The 22526-nt window shown below is 40.3% G+C and overlaps 1 protein-coding gene across 1 annotated transcript; it reads left to right on the forward strand.

The window, feature by feature from the left end:
• Nucleotides 1-615: 615 nt before the first annotated feature.
• LOC106055902 (serine-rich adhesin for platelets-like) lies at nt 616-21334 on the forward strand. The gene is made up of 15 exons (XM_056015598.1): nt 616-774; nt 1771-1985; nt 3189-3263; nt 3389-3539; nt 4200-4320; nt 6886-6958; nt 9281-9358; nt 10528-10667; nt 12498-12623; nt 13415-13576; nt 14997-15138; nt 16878-16994; nt 17258-17582; nt 17919-18029; nt 20700-21334. Exons 1-14 carry the CDS (start codon nt 711-713, stop codon nt 17984-17986), a joined length of 1857 nt encoding a protein of 618 aa, XP_055871573.1. The 5' UTR covers nt 616-710; the 3' UTR covers nt 17987-18029; nt 20700-21334.
• Nucleotides 21335-22526: the final 1192 nt, after the last annotated feature.

Consider the following 22526-nt stretch of genomic DNA (forward strand, 5'->3'; position numbering starts at 1 on the left):
GCTTATTCCAGTTTCAATTTCAGTCAACATTGTTTGCATGAAACTGTGCGTGCGTATAATATTGTAAAAGTATGTAAATTTGAACTATTGAATTCAGAAAGTGCGAAACTATTTTAAACCAGTTTTTGGTCAAATCCTTCTGGTCGTTTCCAGTTCAAGTAAGAACAACGCTATACTCCGTCTGATGAAACACTTCCCTGTATATTTTAAAGTGGAAGAGAGGACCCCCCCCCCCCCCACTATTGTCTCCTGAGTACCAACGGACGTGTCAGTGGAAGATATCCTCACTCTACAATCTTGAACTCTCATCCAAAGACAGGGGGCTATTTATTCTACTTCCAAACTACGTGAAAGACCAAATAGAGTGTCTTATGACAAGGAAATGATATCGTAACTCTAGTTGTCCTAAAGGTTGAATTTAAAAAAAAATATTGTATAGGTTACCTGTATGATTAAAACGTAACAGTCAAACAATGTCAATGAATAACCATAGGCATGTCTGCACGGTACAATTCCATCGTGTGTTAATATTGATACAAACACGTAGAGACAAGGGTCTGGTAATAGTATATAAGTCTGTCACATGCCTGACACTATATAATTCTCTCATCTCTATTCGTCCTGTCCATTTCTTTGAGTGTTGATGATTATCTGGCATCGTGTCCATGCAATAATAGCTCTAGAGCTGTGCTAAGATATCTCTAGTGACAATGTCGAGTATATTCCTGTTGTTGCTGTGTCTACACGCCTTAGAGTGTAATGTAGCAGCATTTAGTAAGAAATGTTTCTTTTATTTGTAATTAGCTGTATTAACCAAATACGCCCAGTATGCTGATCCCGAGTCATCAATAGACTTTATAATGGCCTCCTTCAGTCATAGAGAGACAATGGTTCATCTCGAACACTTTTTCATGTGGCTGTGGAGCCCTATTTCAGAGAGACACTCCTGTCCACATATGTTGCAGGTCAATGTGGCTTTCGCTTTGATGGTAGAAGAGCTGGCCATTTTCCGTGTGGCACGCTTTTTTTTTCAAGAGCTGAGGCCCATGTTTTCTCGCTTTCTTGGTCACCGTCTCTCTCCAACTAGTGCGGTCTAGGGCTATGTATTCAGTATCAATGTTCAAGGATTTTAAATCCCTTTTTATCACATTCACGTAGCGGAGGTGGGGGCGACTAGTTTTTCTTAAGCCAGAAGCGAGTTGCCCCGTAGAGAATGACTTTCGGGATGGGTGACCAAGAAAGCTATGGACAGCGAGAAAATATGGGCCTCAGCTCTGGAAGAAATGGCTTTGTGTCTCTGCTTACAATGCGACCAACTCAGTAGCTTGTCTTACGGCCGAATTATTTTCTTGTTTCTTTTTGGTAAATGTTCTCATCAATCCTCCACTCTATGTGTAATCTAACAATTGTATTGAAACCAAGAATGCCTTATTTATTTATGTGTTTGATTCTCAAAGCTGTTTAATGTTATGTTCTTTGAAAAGAGCCACTCTATCTTAATAAAAGAACTATGTTGGCTCGTTATCGGTACCAATTCATTTACCCTAACGTAGGAAATTTTTTTTTCAAACTTTTTTTTATGGAGAGTGCATTTTCTACAATTTGTGCCGACGGGCCGAATGGAACAACGCCGGCCCGGGGAGGGGGGGGGGGCGTATTTTGGGCATCACTGTCCTTGCACAATCTGTCCTAGCGTTAAAACTGTTTTTTTTTTATTTTCTGTCTTAAGAACTAGATCTTATGTTGTTGTTGTTTTTTTTTTAATGGCAGGCCAAGAAGTGTCAGTTAGCTTAATGTCAGAGACTTTTAGCAGCAGACACAGGGCCAGAAGAGATGCCACTCCCTCCCCAGTTATGCCTGATGAGATCATTTTTCAGATGACACTGCAGGGCAAATCTGTTGTCCTGAGACTGACTAAGTCAAACTTGTTGCCCGTGGTTACAGACGATGTTGAGACAACTCTGCAAGCCAACAAAGTTCCTGAGGTAAGCATCCTGCCAACTACAAACTGCGCAGACAATAAAGCAAATAATAGATAATACATTTTTAAAGATCAACCTATGCTTGGGACAGGTTTAATACGTATGAGGGCATTACGTGAACAGTACAATGACCAAGCGTTTGAACTTGCCAAAACGGATGTCATTATTTTGAAAGATGCTAAGTGTAAACAGAAAAATGTTAATACATAGCTTAGGGGCCTATATCAACTCTGTCTGTCTGGTACGATTTTGTCTGTGTTATAGCTCCCACACTCATTCTAGGATCAGGTTGATACTTTACACAATTATTTCTTGTACTAAAAAATGAATCAGTAAAAAAAAACTAATTAAATAACCTTAATTATAAAGTAACCAGTTAGTTAAATAATCATTGGTAATTATTTTGTTTGATTTCGAAAATGGAAATAAATGCTTCTTATTGAGAGATTTGGCTCTATATTTTGAGTTATTCCCATTTTGACGTTTTGTACACGTTTATCTTCCACTTCCCATTTTCAGATGAAGATAAATTTTTGCTTAATTATTCATAGTTGATGATAATTCACGAATTAATCAAAAATTAACCAATAAGGTGGTAATTATTAATTTGTTTTATATAGAAAATAGGGAGTTAATTCCTGATGCATTGAGATATATGTCAGTGGTTTGTGATTCTTCCCCTTAGATAAGCTTTGTTTGAAAAAAAAATTAATTATGTTGTAGTTTTTTTGTTTGTATATCTCCGATTCCGCACAATTTACTCAAGATTCTAGTGTTCTACCACCAAGTCACTTCTTCCTAACAATTAGCCTATGTAATAATCATAAGAAATACAATAAGTTCCTTTTTACAGCTTGTCCATAGCACAAATGGTATCGAAAGTTAACTAGAGCCACCACTACGACCAACTGCCTTTCAATGCGGTAATTTATTCATTGCGTTACAGACCGAACTAACTTCAATGACGAGTTGGGAATAAAATATGTTCATATTTGTTGGGAAGCGTGGTCGAGAGGCTAAGGGGGCTCGAGGTTCGACACCCAATTCGGGCAGAGTTGTGTTTACTGAGCGCCTAAAGGCATCACGGAAATACCTTCTCCTAGATACCCCTCCCCCCCCCACCCCCCCACTGATCCACAACTGAGATTGGACCAAAACATGTAATTAGCGCTATATAAAAGCCATAATTTTAATTTAATTTTTAAGGACTCGGCTGTCTACACAGATGCTGCCCACGGGTCAACGTTCATAGTTCATAGAAACAATGGAAGTTACAGTTTGGTGAGTAGAATACTTTCGATGTTATTGTTCATTTCAATCAGGCTTTTGTTTTCAAAATTCTTTGCAAATTTAAACAAACATTGCTCAATGCCCTAAGCCTTTTCAACGTTTCGTATTGTTTCCAGAAAGGAACTTTCTCCGAGTCTGATGCTTCTTGGAGCCTCGAACCACTGCAGCAGGAGGCAGCTAGTAAAAGGTCACAAAAGCATCAAGCGATCCGCCGCCTTGACTCTTCTACTATACAGTACGGCAGTGACGCCATCCTCGACAAGAAAGGTGAATGAATGACTCCCACTGTAGTATTCCATATTAGAAGCGCATTTCTTAGCCCGTAAAGTCCCCAGTTCAGATCTTCCAATCTATAGATCAGATGATGTAAAGGTTATCTGTTTCTATGGCCCACGGTTAACGAGGATGCCATGTGGCCAGCACAACGACCAACCGCCTTTACTTTTCCTCAACTAATGTCAGCTACCCTTTAGAGCTGGATGGACTCAGAGGCGCCCAAAAGATCCCAAAATTAAAAATCCCAGTCTTTCACAGGATTCGAACCCGGGACCCCCCGGTGTGGAAGCCAAGCGTTTTACTACTCAGCCACTGACCTCCCTTATTCCATATGCTAGGACAAATCCGTACACGTACTCCTTTTTCATAAAGCATGAAACGGATTGCCTGAATCAGTCAGGAAAACCACCGAGTTAGCATAATTAAAGTCTCCAATTAATATACTTGACATTAACTCCAGAATCCACACAATACGTAGGCCTAAATATTATTTTTTTTTAAAGGAATATCAGTAATCTATAAGATAAGATAAGATAAGATAGTAGGGTCGGTTTTAACAGTGGCGGATGAAGTAGCAGCCTATACGTGTTTATCCTTTGAATTTGATTAAAACAAACAAACGAAAAGTGTTTCTCATTCTCGTAATTCCAGAAAGACCTGAACTGATCTTCTCCAAGAAATTGTATCGACATCCGGGTCACAGACAGAGGCGTGCCGCCAATAGACATGTCATTGAAGTAGCTTTCATTGTGGACTATGTAGATTACCAAAAGTAAGTTTATGTTTATTGATAGGGGAAACGTAACTTGGGCACCAACTAAATATGTATTCGGATAGGGCTCAGACAGGAACAAACATCCTGCGCCATCACGAGGTCCACACATAAGCTAACATCCTGAGCCATCACGAGAGCCACACATAAGCTAACATCCTGAGCCATCACGAGGTCCACACATAAGCTAACATCCTGAGCCATCATGAGAGCCACACATAAGCTAACATCCTGAGCCATCACGAGGTCCACACATAAGCTAACATCCTGAGCCATCACGAGAGCCACGCATAAGCTAACATCCTGAGCCATCACGAGAGCCACGCATAAGCTAACATCCTGAGCCATCATGAGAGCCACGCATAAGCTAACATCCTGAGCCATCACGAGAGCCACGCATAAGCTAACATCCTGAGCCATCACGAGAGCCACGCATAAGCTAACATCCTGAGCCATCAAGAGGTCCACACATAAGCTAACATCCTGAGCCATCACGAGAGCCACGCATAAGCTAACATCCTGAGCCATCACGAGGTCCACACATAAGCTAACATCCTGAGCCATCATGAGAGCCACACATAAGCTAACATCCTGAGCCATCACGAGAGCCACGCATAAGCTAACATCCTGAGCCATCAAGAGGTCCACACATAAGCTAACATCCTGAGCCATCATGAGAGCCACACATAAGCTAACATCCTGAGCCATCATGAGAGCCACACATAAGCTAACATCCTGAGCCATCACGAGAGCCAGATATAAGCTAACATCCTGAGCCATCATGAGAGCCACACATAAGCTAACATCCTGAGCCATCACGAGAGCCAGACATAAACTAACATCCTGAGCCATCACGAGAGCCAGACATAAGCTAACATCCTGAGCCATCACGAGAGCCACGCATAAGCTAACATCCTGAGCCATCATGAGAGCCACATATAAGCTAACATCCTGAGCCATCATGAGAGCCACACATAAGCTAACATCCTGAGCCATCATGAGAGCCACACATAAGCTAACATCCTGAGCCATCACGAGAGCCAGACATAAGCTAACATCCTGAGCCATCATGAGAGCCAGACATAAGCTAACATCCTGAGCCATCACGAGAGCCACACATAAGCTAACATCCTGAGCCATCACGAGGTCCACGCATAAGCTAACATCCTGAGCCATCACGAGAGCCACACATGCGCTAACATCCTGAGCCACACATAAGCTAAAATCATGAGCCACACATAAGCTAACATCCTGAGCCAGTCATGGGCACACTGGAGACACAGCTTTTGGATTTTCATTATTTGTTGCTTTGCTTGTTACATTAAAAACAGTTGTAAAAATATTTACCGGATTTCCAAAAGTTTTGAAGCTCTATTATGTTTGACTTGTTTCCTACAGTTGCCTCCACAGGTTTGTTGCACTGTATGGACAGACTGACGCTTTGATCAGTAATATGTTTCACTTGTTTCCTACTGTTGCCTCCACAGGTTTGTTGCACTGTATGGACATACTGACGCTTTGATCAGTAATATGTTTCACTTGTTTCCTACTGTTGCCTCCACAGGTTTGTTGCACTGTATGGACAGACTGACGCTTTGATCAGTAATATGTTTCACTTGTTTCCTACTGTTGCCTCCACAGGTTTGTTGCACTGTATGGACAGACTGACGCTTTGATCAGTAATATGTTTCACTTGTTTCCTACTGTTGCCTCCACAGGTTTGTTGCACTGTATGGACATACTGACGCTTTGATCAGTAATATGTTTCACTTGTTTCCTACAGTTGCCTCCACAGGTTTGTTGCACTGTATGGACAGACTGACGCTTTGATCAGTAATATGTTTCACTTGTTTCCTACTGTTGCCTCCACAGGTTTGTTGCACTGTATGGACATACTGACGCTTTGATCAGTAATATGTTTCACTTGTTTCCTACTGTTGCCTCCACAGGTTTGTTGCACTGTATGGACAGACTGACGCTTTGATCAGTAATATGTTTCACTTGTTTCCTACAGTTGCCTCCACAGGTTTGTTGCACTGTATGGACAGACTGACGCTTTGATCAGTAATATGTTTCACTTGTTTCCTACTGTTGCCTCCACAGGTTTGTTGCACTGTATGGACAGACTGACGCTTTGATCAGTAATATGTTTCACTTGTTTCCTACTGTTGCCTCCACAGGTTTGTTGCACTGTATGGACATACTGACGCTTTGATCAGTAATATGTTTCACTTGTTTCCTACTGTTGCCTCCACAGGTTTGTTGCACTGTATGGACAGACTGACGCTTTGATCAGTAATATGTTTCACTTGTTTCCTACAGTTGCCTCCACAGGTTTGTTGCACTGTATGGACAGACTGACGCTTTGATCAGTAATATGTTTCACTTGTTTCCTACAGTTGCCTCCACAGGTTTGTTGCACTGTATGGACATACTGACGCTTTGATCAGTAATATGTTTCACTTGTTTCCTACTGTTGCCTCCACAGGTTTGTTGCACTGTATGGACAGACTGACGCTTTGATCAGTAATATGTTTCACTTGTTTCCTACTGTTGCCTCCACAGGTTTGTTGCACTGTATGGACAGACTGACGCTTTGATCAGAATGAGACTTTGGTACACATCTGTTGCTGACGCTGTAAGTTTTGCCTTAGTCTAAACGCCTTTTTGTTTGTCTTAGTCTACTTTCATAGAAAGAGAAAAACATTTATCCTGAATGGACTCTACGTCTTCGGTCTTCGGGTATTTCCGTATTCATTCAAGAGTTAAATAAATTAATGTTCGTGAACATTTTGCGATTCTTCTTCTAACACTAGATCTAAAGGCCTATCATTAGAATATTATAAAGTGTAGTAGATTTATTCATTCGCTTAACCAGGATTTTTTTTCTCCCGGGAGAGGGGGGGGGGAAGAAGAATCGGGGTAAAACATGTTCCTTTCTTCCCTTCCAAACCACTCTGAGCTGCATAAACGAGGTATTTATTTTAAAAAAAGTATTGTTATAAACCTGGTGGTGGCACAGATGGGGGTAGTGGTGTGAGTGTAGTCAGCCGACGCAAATCGCCCCAGGTCAGCGCTAGACGAGCGGTCAACCGTGACGAGTTACGAAGATCGGCCGAAACGAGTGTCAACAAGAGGGTTCGGGAAGAATCGCCGTCGTGAACAGAGCTCATTAGCGTCACGAGAGTTGTAGTCATCTGACCACCAAGAAACGTCGAGCGGCGTTCTGTCCGGTTCTAGAAGGCCAGTAGGGACCCTATATAAAGAGCGGAGGTGTCGCAGTCAAGACGGTTCAGAAAGGGGGTTCACGACAGGAGTTCAGAACACGGTCGACTACAGCACAGTTCAACGGTGTGGTTCTGTACGGAGCATTACGACGGTTCAGTGCGGAGTACTGTCAAGTACAGTTGAGACGAACGGCGTCTTGATCTTGGTCTGTGATCGAGTCCGACACAACGAGCCCAAGTGTGTGAAGTCAGTCCCGAACTGTTGAACCCAGTGCAAGCCCGGAACGAGACGGAGAGGCCAGTGCAAGACTTGATACGGCGGAACGGTGTTATCGGAGAGATATTTGTTATCGCAGAGCTATTTGTACTGTTCTACGTGCTGCCAATTGTACAGTATTGGCTGTTAATAATGGACATTAAACCTTTACGTTATTTTGGAGCCCTGACTTGTCAAGTTCTTTAAGTTGGTGGTGTATGGTGCAGTTTGCAGAGAGCCTGGATAGTGAGATTCGTAACAGTATTTTAAAAATGTTTTCCTAGTTGGATATTATGACCTTGAATATTGTGAAAATAAAAAACAAAGAAAATGAAGACAAGGTGTAAACACAGATTGTGGGGGGAAAAAAACACAGAATGATAAAGATCCTCAATTTAAAAATGGCTGCCTAGCCTTTAGGTAGGCACTAAAAACTGTCAAGAAAAGAGATCCGAGGTTCCAGTTCTTCTTTTGTCATGCTGTAGGATTCATTTATTTATTATTACTTCCCCTGACGCCCAGGGTGTGCCCTACTTCATCTGACGCCCTGGGTGTGCCCTACTTCATCTGACGCCCTGTGTGTGCCCTACTTCATCTGACGCCCTGTGTGTGCCCTACTTCATCTGACGCCCTGGGTGTGCCCTACTTCATCTGACGCACTGGGTGTGCCCTACTTTACCTGACGCCCAGGGTGCGCCCTACTTCATCTGACGCCCTGGGTGTGCCCTACTTTACCTGACGCCCAGGGTGTCCCCTACTTCACCTGACGCCAAGGAGGTGCCCTACTTCATCTGACGCCCTCTGTGTGCCCTACTTCATCTGACGCCCTGGGTGTGCCCTACTTTACCTGACGCCCAGGGTGCGCCCTACTTCATCTGACGCCCAGGGTGCGCCCTACTTCATCTGACGCCCTGGGTGTGCCCTACTTTACCTGACGCCCTGGGTGTGCCCTACTTCACTTGACGTCCTGTGTGTGCCCTACTTCACCTGACGCCCTGGGTTTGCCCTACTTTACCTGACGCCCTGGATGTGCCCTAATTTACTTCACACCCCTGATTTGACCTCCCTCAATTAACACCCCTGATGTGTCTTCCTTCGTCTTTATTCCATCATTTGTCATCCAACTCTGACGTGCTCTTATTCACTTGCGCTCTGATGTGCCCTCCTTCACTTGACGCCCATGATGTGCTCTTATTCTCTTGACGCCAATGATGTGCTCTTATTCTCTTGACGCCAATGATGTGCTCTTATTCACTTGCGCTCTTATGCACCTTCCCTTCACTTGACGCCCATGATGTGCTCTTATTCACTTGCGCTCTTATGCACCTTCCCTTCACTTGACGTCCATATTGTGCTCGAGAAAACAATAAGGATAATACATGAAGATAATGTCATCAAGAATCACTGAGATCATTACCAAGAAATTATTTAATTACAACAAATTGTTTTTTATGTTCTGGTTTGTTTCTTTTCTCAGCTCAAAGCTATGTACGAGTCTATCACTGACCCAGATATCTCAATTACCACTTCAGTAACCATTCTCAAAATATTGACGGTAAGTTTTATCTTTTTTTTTATTGTGCCCTGCAGTGGATTTTTGTGTATTATAAATGTTAAAAAAAAAAAGTAATTAAAAGTAAAAAAAACAACCGTGTGGCTGAGTGGTAAAGCGCTTGGCTTCTGCACCGGGGGTCCCGGGTTCAAATCCTGGTGAAGACTGAAAATTTTATTTCGGGATCTTTATGGCACCCAGCTTTAAGAGGTTCCTGGGGAAACGTAAAGAATGTTGGTCGTTGTGCTAGATTCATGACACCCTCGTTAACAATGATCCACAGAAAAAGATGACCTTTACATATCGTCTGCCGCAGTCTGAAAGGCGAACTTTTTACGTAATGATAATGACTGCCTTTAGCACAGCCCCATCGACTTAGGCTGAACCACACACCTATATATATTGTAAATAAGGAGGCAGTATAGTTTTGTTTAATCTCTAAGAATGAAGATCATGCAATTTTTCATAATTCGGAAATCCGAATACAATAGATATACATGTTTTCAAGTTACATGAAGTTACTTCCTTCGGCCAGTCTATATTTATTTATGTCTATGGGCTGAACCATAGACATATATATATAGACTGGACGATAAAGAACAAATTATTATCGGAAATATTTGGGAAAAGATAAGTTTGTAGATCCACATCACAAACCTATATATATTTGCCTATGTCTATGATTATAAAAGAAAGACAAAATATTGGGAATATGGCAGTTTTGCACTTTTCAAAACTAAAGATCAAAGGTATATATTGGCTGAAATGTTAGTCCTAGAATTTATAGCTCAATCGCCGCCATTTTTTTTTCACATAGATATAGTACATAAAACATATTGACTCCCCCCAAATAAAAATAACTTCCTACTTCCAGTCTATATTTATTTATGTCTATGGGCTGAACTCTTTTGTTACTACAATGTCAACATTCCTTTCAAGTCGAGTCTCTAACAGTGCAGGAGCTAGGAGCACACCTTCTGCGCTAAATCAGATGGCGGTGTGCAAAACATATGTTAAAATATGCATATCTAAAAATCTAAATATTGTAAATCTATGAACGTGTAAATATAGTTTTGAGACCTATCTATAACTTTTGTAAAGGGGGTTGTATTATGTTATGCAACTATCTTGTACGGATAAGTTTTTATCATATACTTTTTTTTTTTTTGCAGACTACTGCAGCTGATGCCTTCATTGCCAACATCACCACCAATGGTCAGTTTATCGCCGGTTCCGGCCTCGATGCTCTAGTCCCCTGGGTTCAGCTTCAAGCGGACCTCCCTCTGAGTGACCACTACATGCTGTTTACAGGGTAACGTCACGCATTTCTGTTTTTTTTTTCTTTTCTAAAAATGATAAGACTTCCACATAGAAGGGGCGTGTTAATAGAAGGGGCTTGGCAATAGAAGGGGCGTGGCAATAGAAGGGGCGGTTTGGTTTGGTTTTGGTTTTAGGCACATCGGCACAATTTTAGGCCATGTCGTGCCTGCATTCCCTTAAGGACTACTCTCTCTCTCTCTCTACATAACAAGGGCTTAATTCTATACAGTTAAATCATTAAAATCAAGGTCTATCCACAGTTAAAATAGTAAAAATTTAATAATTTGGTAAAAATATAATGTAAATAGTACATGTTCACAAATTCATAAATCAGATCTTCGTAGACAACCCCACTCCCGAATAAAGAAGGGGCGGGGCAATTTAAAGAAGTGGCGGGAAAATAAAATGAAAAAGCAGGCCAACACAATGAAGGGGCAAAGCAACGCGAGACCAAAGGTCATAGAAGGCCTGAGCACTGACCTGCAACGTCAGAACATGTGGGCGGCCTCGTCACAGGTCTGTACAACGTGGCAACCAGCAATAGGTCTCCACTGCCCATAGGTCACGACGTTGCAGGTCAGAGCTGAGGCCTGCTAGAACGAGCGGTCTCGAGCAATGTCACACATAAGGGAAATAACTCATACTTAGTTTTTTTGTTTTTTTTTTGCGTGCAATTCACATAGAAGGGGCGGGACAATAAAATGGAGGGACGGGGTAAATGTCACACACAGACATACATACACAATAATGTTAATTACACTCAAAATATAATTGTAAACTATTACTTCCTACTAGTGAAATTGATTCTAATAAAAAAGTATCAAGTTAAAATAAGAAAAACATTGTTTGACATAATAGGATCTTAATCTTACATTTTTTTTAATCTTTAATCTAAATTTGAAAAATCTTATATTGCTTTGGATTCAAAAAATAGTTCCTTTATTGTGGCAAATAATGTTTTTTTTTAATCTCAGCTCCTACTCCTGGAACTAAAAAACGTAAATGACTGATTGAGCTCTTCAGTTGTCAATCTGATACACAATTACTGGTATCCTACTTTCTATAACGCGAACAGCAAAGTTCTCAACTAGGTGCCTTTAACCCTTAAAACGCGTGTGGTAGTTCAGTCTCTAAACATCAGAATTGTGTATGCACTCATTGTAAAACAATTCAGCACTTTAAGGGTTAATCATACACCAAACAGACTCATATATATATATATATTATGAGGACTTTAACCTTGATTAACATTTAACCCTTTAAATGCGCGTGGTAGATTAGCCTCTAAACATCAGAATTGTAATTCTTTTTTGTATGCACTCATTGTAAAACAGCTCAGCACTTTAAGGGTTAAGAACTCCACATCAATAATTGTATCAAACTGCTTCAATACAATATTCTGTAGAGATTAAGGTCCCCTTTCAGACCCAGCGAAGTAGCGATCTTTAGGGCAGATGATGTAGAGGTCGTCTGTTTCTGTGGCCCACGGTTAAAGAGGGTATCATGTGGCCAGCACAATGACCAACCCTAACAAATTTCAGGTACCCATTAGAGCTAAGTGGACTCAGAGTCGCCCTAAAGATCACGAAATAAAAAAGCACAGTCTTTAATAGGATTCGAACCCAGGACATCAGGTTCAGTAGCCAAGCGCTTTACCACTCAACCACTGTGCCTCCAATCTGTAGAGATAATATTGCTTAAATATTAAAATCCTTTTTTTTTCACATTAGAACGAGAATTGTTGGTAAAGTATTTATAAAGCCTTTAACCAAATGCAAAAGAAAACTAAAGTAATAACTAACATTTGTTATTTCCCTTGCAGGAGAGACAGCAGTGTGCCAGGGGTCGCCTTTGTTGCTGCAGCCTGCACATCTCTAGGTGTTTCTGTAATCAAGAACGAATTTAGTGGAATGACAGCTCAGATTGCCGCTCATGAGCTGGGTCACAGGTCAGTCTTTAAAAAAAAATAAAAAAATCTTTACAGCAGTGTTTCTCAAATTGTTTACTAGTAACGCCTTAATTTTCTGTGGTATTTTACGTCTCGAGATTGTTTTCCTTTGCAACCTCTCGTGTGACTAAAGAGGCCAATCCTGGATACACAGCTGCTGTTACAGGTTGGTGGGCATCTGTAATGGCTGCCTGGTCGTGCGGTTTGCTCGCTGGACTGTCGTTTGGATTTATCGATGGTCGAGGGTTCAAATCCTGCCCGCTCCCATCTCCCGTCGTCCTGCGGGAGGTTTGGACTAGGAAGTAAACTATCTTCAACTCTGAAGGAACATCCGAAACATGTACAACAAACAAACACTAAAACAATCTCCAGGGACTGTTGCACTTTCACCCTTCTTTCTACTTGTTGTGTATACCATTTGCAATCCAGGGCGTTACTAGTAACAAATTTCATTGAGAAATGAAAATCTTATCTGTTGCATTTACATTTGAATTTAAAAACATTAAGATTTACAGAGCGATTTGGAGATGTATACTATAAACTAAACAATGTCAAGGGCGCTAAATTTAACTTCGATGTTGCCAACTACAAACGAAAGTATTACGATAATTTGATTCTGCGGTGCTATAAAAGTGCACAAAAATTATCATATCATTTTTAAGAAGCATAGTTTATCGCCACTTTATTCTGTACACCGGATCAAAAATATGTTTTCCGCCATAGCTGTAACTCTCTAATGAAGAAATTATTAATTTTTTTTATTCACGTGACTATTCCTATTTCCTCTCCAGCATCTCAGCAGCTCATGATTCTCTGACAGAAGGTCTTTGTGACGACGCTGACCAGTACATCATGACAGACCGGACAGCTATTGGTGTGCAACCAGGCAACGAAGGAAAGCCTTGGAAGTTCTCAAACTGTTCTATTAGTAAATTCAAGTCCTACCTGGCATCGTGAGTTGTAGGCCTACTTTTGTGATAATGTTATCTTATCTTATCGTATATAATACAGACGTTACTTCAAAAATGAAGATGATTACGTCCTACGCGTCATGCATTTAGTCATGCATATTAACCAATGACTTAAATTCTGCCAAGTCACTGGTTTTCCTGGCTAGCTCAGGCAACCCATTCCATGCTCTAATAGCACTAGGGAAGAAGGAGCGTTTGTACAAATTTGTCCTAGCATATGGGACGAGGAGTGTGCCTTTATCTTTGCGTCTTGTTAACGATTTCTTAAACATCTAAGACTTTATTTCATTTTGAAATTGAAATTCGCTGTTATACTTTGTTGGTCGATCACTATAGAGTTCGGTATAGGCTGTTATGTTTGTTGTTACTAAAGTTTAATGTTTTACATGTTCGTTAGTCCAATTAAGTGGTGTCATGGTCGTGCGGTTTGCGCACCGTACTGTCGTTGGGACTTATCGATAGTCCCGGGTTCAAACCCTGCCCAGTCTTCCTGCGGGAGGTTTGGACAAGGAAGTAAATTATCTTTAACTCTGAAGGAACATCCGAAATATGTAAAACATTTTACAAAACGTTTACAGCATGTATGTCGTCGTCGAGTTGTAGCCCAAGACGCAGTGGCGTATCATCTAGGGTGAGGGGAGGGGGGATCCAAATATCAAAAATCCCCCGGGCCCCAACTTGAAGGGTTACCCCAAAATGACTGTCCGAAATTTGTTCTCACATTAAATATTACTCCATTATCTCATGATGTCGAATGTCAAAATGCAGGGGCCCCTAAGAGGTCAAGCCCCCCCCCCCGACCCCCAAATACCTTGCTACGCCACTGCCAAGACAGCTTAAAAGTGGCAAGGAATGATGTGGGCATTATATTTACAGGATATAATAAGAGAAAAGGGCACAGACCAAAAAATATCATAGATAATATAACTAGGACTGTTTTTTTAAGGTGGAGAGTTGATGCCGCGAAAGGGAGAGAAGTTATACTAGAATTTACGGGCCAGTCTCGCTAAGAATAATAGATACTAGAATTTACAGGCCAGTCCCACTAAGCATAATAGATACTAGAATTTACGGGGCAGTCCGATTCAACGTAATAGATACTAGAATTCGTTGATCAAAGGAATATATGGATGGCGTTTGCTTGTGGTTCTTGTTATTATTATTATTGTTATAAGTAAGAAAAAAAAAGAAGACGGTCCTTGGAAAAAAATAAATAATATTTAGCCTGGGACCAAATCAACGGGCGTAGCCGGTGGGTAATGCTAGCCTCTAATATAGGCCCTAATTATTTTTTATTCAAATGTGAAAATTTTTTTAAAAATCATTTTTTGACTGCTAGGCTACTTTATTCAACCACTCTGTTGATTAGGTTTTTTGGTTGTTGTTTTTGTTCATAAATCAGAAAGAACTGCACGCGCCCTGAGTACACTTCCAATGTTGATATGCTGCCTGCACCTATAGTTGGCCAAAGAGCAGGGGAAGTTCTTAGTAAAGATGACCAATGTCGACTCGCCCTGAACTATCCTCGAAGTTCCTATTATGCAGTAAGTCTTCACTGTAGTGTATATCTCTACCAAAAAATACAATAAAAGCTAAGCATACTGTTATGTTGCCACTGGGAGGAGGACGGCGGTGACTCAGTGACTGTCAGTGCATATCGGTGCAGTAAACCTTTTGAAATCACCATTTAATTCAAATTATTAGCAGTCCATACATCTTCAATAACACGTTTCACTTGGATTGTGTTATAAATAGAAGAGCCGTCAGTTTGAATGAAGCATTGACTGAGTTCATATTTAGTGCATTTGTGAAGCTGTGAGTCTCGGAGTCTCAAGATTCAAAGCTAGAAGAGTGGGCAGGGTGAAAGAGCGACGAACCAACAAAAAGCTGAGAGAAAGAAGCAGGCCTGTCTGCAACTGACCAAGCCCGCCCATGCCACGTATGCGGCCGGCTTTTTAAAGCGAGGATTGGACTTTACAGTCATCTTCGAGTCCATAGGAAATGAGAAGGAGGAGCTATATATATATATATATATATATATATATATATATATATATATATATATCAGAGGTGCGCCCTCCCATCCCCCACGGAAAATGCTTTGAAGACCATATTAGGCGCCAACTTGCTTTATCTTATATAATACAGACGTTTCTTCAAAAAAAGAAGATGATCACGTCCTACGCGTCATGCATTTAGTCATGCATATTAACCAATGACTTAAATTCTGCCAAGTCTCTGGTTTTCCTGGCTGGTTCAGGCAACCCATTCCATACTCTAATAGCACTAGGGAAGAAGGAGCTTTTGTACAAATTTGTCCTAGCATATGGAACAAGGAATGTGGCTTTATCTTTGTGTCTTTCAGAGTATTTTATTTGTTTTTGTATTTGAAGATTATGGTTCAGTGTTTTATGTATAATTGCTACTTTACTTTTGAGTCTTCTGTCCTGAACTGACATAGAAGAGAGCACCTGACTTCCTAACGAGACAGCAGGATATTAGTTTCAAAGGTCGCGAGATACACATTTGAGACCTAGAGAAAATCCACTACTGATGGCTGACGTAGACGGCTAAAAGAGAATCTAACTTGGCCACTGGCTGACAGCTTGTTTGCGTGAAGAAGAGTAGCTCGCATCGAACAGATTCTCAAAGAGACGTCTGGAAAACTCTCACGAAGATCGCGAACACACATTTGAGACGCAAAGACAAGACAGGTGCAGACGGTGAAAACAAAATTAAATAGACACCGGTGCAAAACGGCTTTGTCTGCATCAGGTGTGGCAAGATATGCAGGTGACAGTTAGGTCTGTGTGTTCACGTGAAACACAACACACGTATTAATGTCAGGTACCCTTTAGGGCTGGGTGGACTCAGAGGCGCCCAAAGATACCGAAAATTAAAACCCCAGTCTTCACCAGGATTCGAACCCGGGACCCCCGGTTTGGAAACCAAACGCTTTACCGCTCAGCCACCGCGCCTCCGTAGTAGTACCTTTACATTTCCAAAATAACCATTCATGCTGGGTGGACTCGGGGCGCTCAGCCACCGCGCCTCCGTAGTAGTACCTTTACATTTCCAAAATAACCATTCACGCTGGGTGGACTCGGGGCGCCCTAAAAATCCCGAAAATCAAAACCCCAGTCTTCACCGTGACTGGAACCCGAGACCTCTAGGTTCGGAAAACAAGCGAGTTTCATCTCAGCCACCATGCCTAGTTATTAAAATAAAACGTGATATGAACTAATTAAAAGTGAGTCATTATATCCAACTCTTTTGGTGTCAGGGATCAGCCGAGGAACAAGCCAGACTGTGCAGTGCCATGTGGTGCTTCTCACCTCTAGGCGAATATATCATCACTTTAGTGAGGCCATTGGCGTATACTTCATGTGGGACCAACATGGTAAGTGTAGACATTTTGTATTAATGATTTAAAAAAACAACAATTGGCATAAACATATTAAAAACACGAATAATAATAAAATGTAAAAAAAATAAAATAATTAAAAGCTTATCTAAGGGAAAGAACTACGCAATTATAACTTTATTTCTCGATAATGTAGAGGTTATGTCCCTTACTCAATATTGAACAACACCAACTACAACTAAATCTGTTTTGCGTCTGTTCTTCATATGTTGCTAAAAAATTTCTTGTATTCTTTTTAGATTTGTTTGCAGGGCTTCTGCGTACCAGTTCAGCAAGTTACTACACCAGTGTCAATAACAACTACAACACCAACCACTACTAAACCTACGACATCAACTACCACTAAACCTACAACAACATCAACTACCACTAAACCTACAACAACATCAACTACTACTAAACAAACATCAACATCAACTACCACTAAACCTACAACAACATCAACTACCACTAAACCTACAACAACATCAACTACCACTAAACCTACAACAACATCAACTACCACTAAACCTACAACAACATCAACTACCACTAAACCTACAACAACATCAACTACCACTAAACCTACAACAACATCACCTACCACTAATCCTACAACAACATCAACTACCACTAAACCAACATCAACTACAACTAAACCTACAACAACATCAACTACAACTAAACCTACAACAACATCAACTACAACTAAACAAACATCAACTACAACTAAACAAACATCAACTACCACTAATCCTACAACAACATCAACTACCACTAAACCAACATCAACTACCACTAATCCTACAACAACATCAACTACCACTAAACCAACATCAACTACCACTAATCCTACAACAACATCAACTACCACTAAACCAACATCAACTACAACTAAACAAACATCAACTACCACTAAACCTACAACAACATCAACTACCACTAAACAAACATCAACTACTATTAAACCATCCACGAAACTACCTTGATCCAAAACTGCAGTGGTGGAACTCGTCTATCACAGTGATTACTGTAAGTTTTTGCTTACTTTTTAGAAAGTTCTTTTATTATTTATAATTTAGATTAAAATCTCAATTTTTTAAATTTACTTACTCTTCCACCTTTTTAAAAACAAAATCCCCTTATTATAAAAATAACCTTAAATTATACTTTCGAAATTGAAAAAGTACAGAATGTTACCTAGTCACAATGGCAATGTATGTCACTTGCATGCTGTGAGTATTTACACGGACTTAACTATGGTCGGTCCAGGGTTAAAACCCTACCCGCTGCCTCCGGGAGGCTTGGACTAGGAATTGAGATATCTTCAATTCTGAAGGAACATCCCAGAACTAGAAAAACAATGTCTCGGCTGTGATGGAACTTAAGGACATTAGTCTTGATATCCAAGCTGGGTAAGCAACTTGACTACATCTCTGGATTGTTATTGTTATGGCCTCCTTCAATAGTGAAACGACCATGGATCATCTCTTAGAAAGGAGATGAAAGCCTGTGTATTAGCCATAGTCGGCACGATGTCGCCCACACAGCAGTTCCCCCCTCTCCACGCAGCCTATATGTCATTGGATCAGCGGCGCAGGTTTTGTCAGGGTGCAACACTATGGCCTGCATGCTGCCTAAGGTTCGCCGGCTCCTGATTTTTCTTTGGATCGACTCCGGAAACCTTTGCAGAGGCTTGAATTCATAGTTTTTATTCTTTTAAGTGGGTAGCCAGCCAAGGCTAACGAGCTCTCCTGCCCGAAACCCTACGTGCTAAGGCGCCAGTTACTCCCCTTGCTGTCAGTGAAACAGTCCCAATATCAGTCAGTTGAACTGCTTTTCAGAGGCTATATGAGACACATGCGACTTGAAGCATCTTATAGGTAGCGGACAAGGGCGGACTGGGTGTCAAAATCGTCCCAGGCATGTTTATACACTCCGGACCATAAATTGTATATCATATATATATAGTTCGTCCATCGTGGTTCGATGATGACCACTTAGTTTTTGGTTGGGGGGGGGGGGTGACAAGTGACTTGCGCTGGAATTTGGATTAACGTGAGGAGGATTCGCGCAACACGTCGACCTCACTCTCTCGCCCTAAAGCCCGTCCTTTTCCGGAAGCAAGATTTGGTCAAGACGTCCGGGGACAAGTTTGGGTGCAGTGGATGACCAGAGACTTTCTGTGTGTCTTGTCCTGCTCTTGAGTACTCCACAGCACTGTGCTGGTACTTGCCTTTCTGTCCGATTAGTCTAGTTTTGTGACGTTACGCACAGGCCGCCAAGTCCTGACTTCACATGCTAGGTTTGACAGAACCTCAGTGTACTGAGTGCCATGGACACGTCAGATACCCTCTATATCATACGATGGGCCTCCAATTATTGGCCTACCAGTCATCAAAATCATTGTAAAGTTTAATAATGTATCGATAACTGTAGGCTTACGCGTGCTTTATATCCTTATAAGAAATATAGGCATTATGTTGCTTTTAAATTGCTAAGCGTGTGGGCCCTAAAAAGGATAAAGCCTGCTAGTAGCACTGTCTACGGATGTAGGCTATGACATTATTTCGGAAAATGTGTTAAATTAGTATTAGGACTATGTAGGACCTACAATGTAGAGTCTGTAAAAGATTTTTTTTTTAAACACGACGCTCATAGAGCCACTTTTATAAGAGAATACTATAAAAGACACAAAGATAAAGGCACATTCCTCGTCCCATATGCTAGGACAAATTTGTACAAATACTCCTTCTTCCCTAGTGCTATTAGAGAATAGAATGGGTTGCCTGAGCTAGCCAGGAAAACCAGTGACTTGGCAGAATTTAAGCCTACATGACTAAATGCATGACGCGTAGGACGTAATCATCTTCTTTTTTGAAGTAACGTCTGTATTATATAAGATAATAAGAGAAAAGAAACGTTTAGCAATTTAATACGTACTAGAGTGGCATTCAGGGTGCCCTTTATCATGCTTTATGCGACCCTTTTCAAGGGGCCCCTACATTTTGACATTTAACCTCATGACAAGAGATAATGTACTTAATAAATATATCGGTCTAAGTTCTCATTTGTTCAGTTCATAATTAAAATTAACAAAAAATAAACATTTAAGACTCTTGTAATGAATAATACCCGTTTCTTATTGGCGAGATAATTCACGTGTGGCAACTCTCAATTCATATTGACTGCTTTCTGTGCAGCAAAGGTCATCTATAATATCCTCTAGATCAGCGGTTCTCAGCCTTTTCAACTCGGCGACCCCTTTTTACAATCCACCACTCTGCCGCGACCCCCCCCCCCCCCCCACAACACACACATACAGCAATAGAAGAATAGACAATAACCATCTACAGTTTCGATGGTCTTAGGCGACCCCTGGCCAATCGTCAACCGACCAACAAGGGGGTTGCGACCCACAGGTTGAGAACCCCTGCTCTAGATCAATGCTGTCTAGTATTTTTTGACTCCACGTCAATAGCAAGATTTGTTGGCAGTGGCGTAATATTTCATGGAAAAAAATAATAATTTCAGGACCCGCTCAAGTGGAGGCCCCCGGTGGGTGGGGGCTTTCGAATTTGGATCCCCCTTTCCCCCCACCCCAGGTACGCCACTGTTGATATCTCATATTTCATTTGATTAAAAGATATAACTATTATATATTATTATATTAATACTTGTTGCTTTGTTTCATTAAAACAGGTATATTTAGCAGCATCTAACCTAGAAGTATATACAGGAAGGTGTAGTTTACATCTCTAGAATTAGTGACAAATATGCTACTCTTTAGAGCTCTCTACACAATTGAATCTAAATATTGTGTTGTTACTGTTTTTGCTTTGTTAATTCATTACTGTTTTTACCCCAAGAAATATTTTTTTTTTTGTATCTCATATTGGACAAGTGTTCCTTCTTCCATAGTGCTATTAGAGCATGGAATGGGTTGCCTGAATCAGCCACCAAAACCAATCTTTAACAAGATAAGATACAATGACTAAAATGATTAATTAAAAGATTATTTTCAAGAGTAATATATTCTTAACGTCAATGGGCGTCTATGATCCCTTTTTTTTTAGATTAAGAAATATATCTAAACACTTTTTTAAAAATGTTCAATACATAACAATGTATAAAATCTTTTTAAAAAAAATAATAGTTTTGGACATTTTCCTAATATGGAGGTTTATCAATAAATGGCAAGTTTTTATAGCCATGTAACGTAACAGTGTTAGTCCACTTATATTAGCACTGTAAAATCAATTTAAAAATGAAATCTGTTAAGTAGACTATAGTGTTATTTCAAAATCTTCAATGGTAAAACAAATTTTTTTTTTTCATTTTAATAATGTTTATAAATGTTCAGAGTATATGTATCGAACATTTTTTTTTTCAAAAATAAATCAATATCTAAATATGATGTTTTGTTTGTTGTTTCTATTATAATAAATAACAAGTTTATTGATATAATGGAGGCGCTGTGGCTGAGTGGTACAGAGCTGGGCTTCCGTACCGGTCATCCTGGTTTCGAATCCTGGTATTTTTCATTTCGGTTTCTTTGGGCGCCTCTGAGTCCACTCAACTCTAATGAGTAGCTGACTTTAGTTGGGGAAAAGTAACGGTGGAGGTGGTTGGTCGTTGTGCTGGCCACATGATACCTCCAATTAAAGCATACACACAGTCACCATCCTGGTAAGTTAAAGAAACAATTACAAACTAGCCATACTGTGCAATATAGAGCTTCAAAGAGCAGAATTTCCAAACCACCGACATCTTTAAAACAAAAAATTTAAACTAGTTCTTGTCTTATTAATTACAGACGTTACTTCAGAGAAGATAATTACGTCCTACGCTATTTCAAGTGTCAATCTAAGCATATATGTTAATTTAGTGACTTTTATAAGTCGTTTTTCTTGGCTAATTCAGGTAAATCACTCCATGCTCTAACAGCACTAAGGAAGAAGGACCACTTGTACAAATTTGCCCTAGAATATGAAATAGGAAGTGTGCCATTATCTGTGTCTTTCTGAGTATTTTATTATATTTTGTTTTTGTATGTGAAGATTATGGTTCAGTGTTTTATGCATAATTGCTACTTTACTACCTAGTCTCCTCGCCGAAGTGTCCCTAAATTTAGTGAGTATATATATATATATATATTTAAAGTAAGCTATTACAATATGTTTCATAATAAAAAAATAGTCTTTGCAAAGAAACTCAACATATATTCTTTATTTTCCTTTGGTTACAAAATTTCTTTACAAAAAACAAATAAAGAAAGAAAATATAAAAAGTTTTCCCATGAGATTAAGGCGTGTATATGTTCAAATGAACCTCGTAATACTGTTTGAATGGAATGTATAGAGATCTGTCTCTTCAGTCCTCAGCAGTGCACACATTTCCGCTGCTTTACAACAGAAGTACATTTAGCAATAATGTGCCTAAGCTACTCATAGCATACTTCTATACTGTACACAATTAAAACTTTTTCTTTAGGAGAATGGACATTTGCATACACATTTCACACCATTA

Source organism: Biomphalaria glabrata, chromosome 17 (assembly GCF_947242115.1).
Source record: "Biomphalaria glabrata chromosome 17, xgBioGlab47.1, whole genome shotgun sequence".
Classification (NCBI taxonomy): domain Eukaryota; kingdom Metazoa; phylum Mollusca; class Gastropoda; family Planorbidae; genus Biomphalaria; species Biomphalaria glabrata.

Coding starts and splice junctions, on each gene's coding strand:
- LOC106055902 (XM_056015598.1), top strand. CDS start 711: ATGTCGAGTATATTCCTGTTGTTGCTGTGTCTACACGCCTTAGAGTGT. Junction 3,540..4,199: donor CGCCATCCTCGACAAGAAAG/GTGAATGAATGA, acceptor TCGTAATTCCAG/AAAGACCTGAACTGATCTTC. Junction 15,139..16,877: donor CTCGAAGTTCCTATTATGCA/GTAAGTCTTCAC, acceptor TTTTGGTGTCAG/GGATCAGCCGAGGAACAAGC.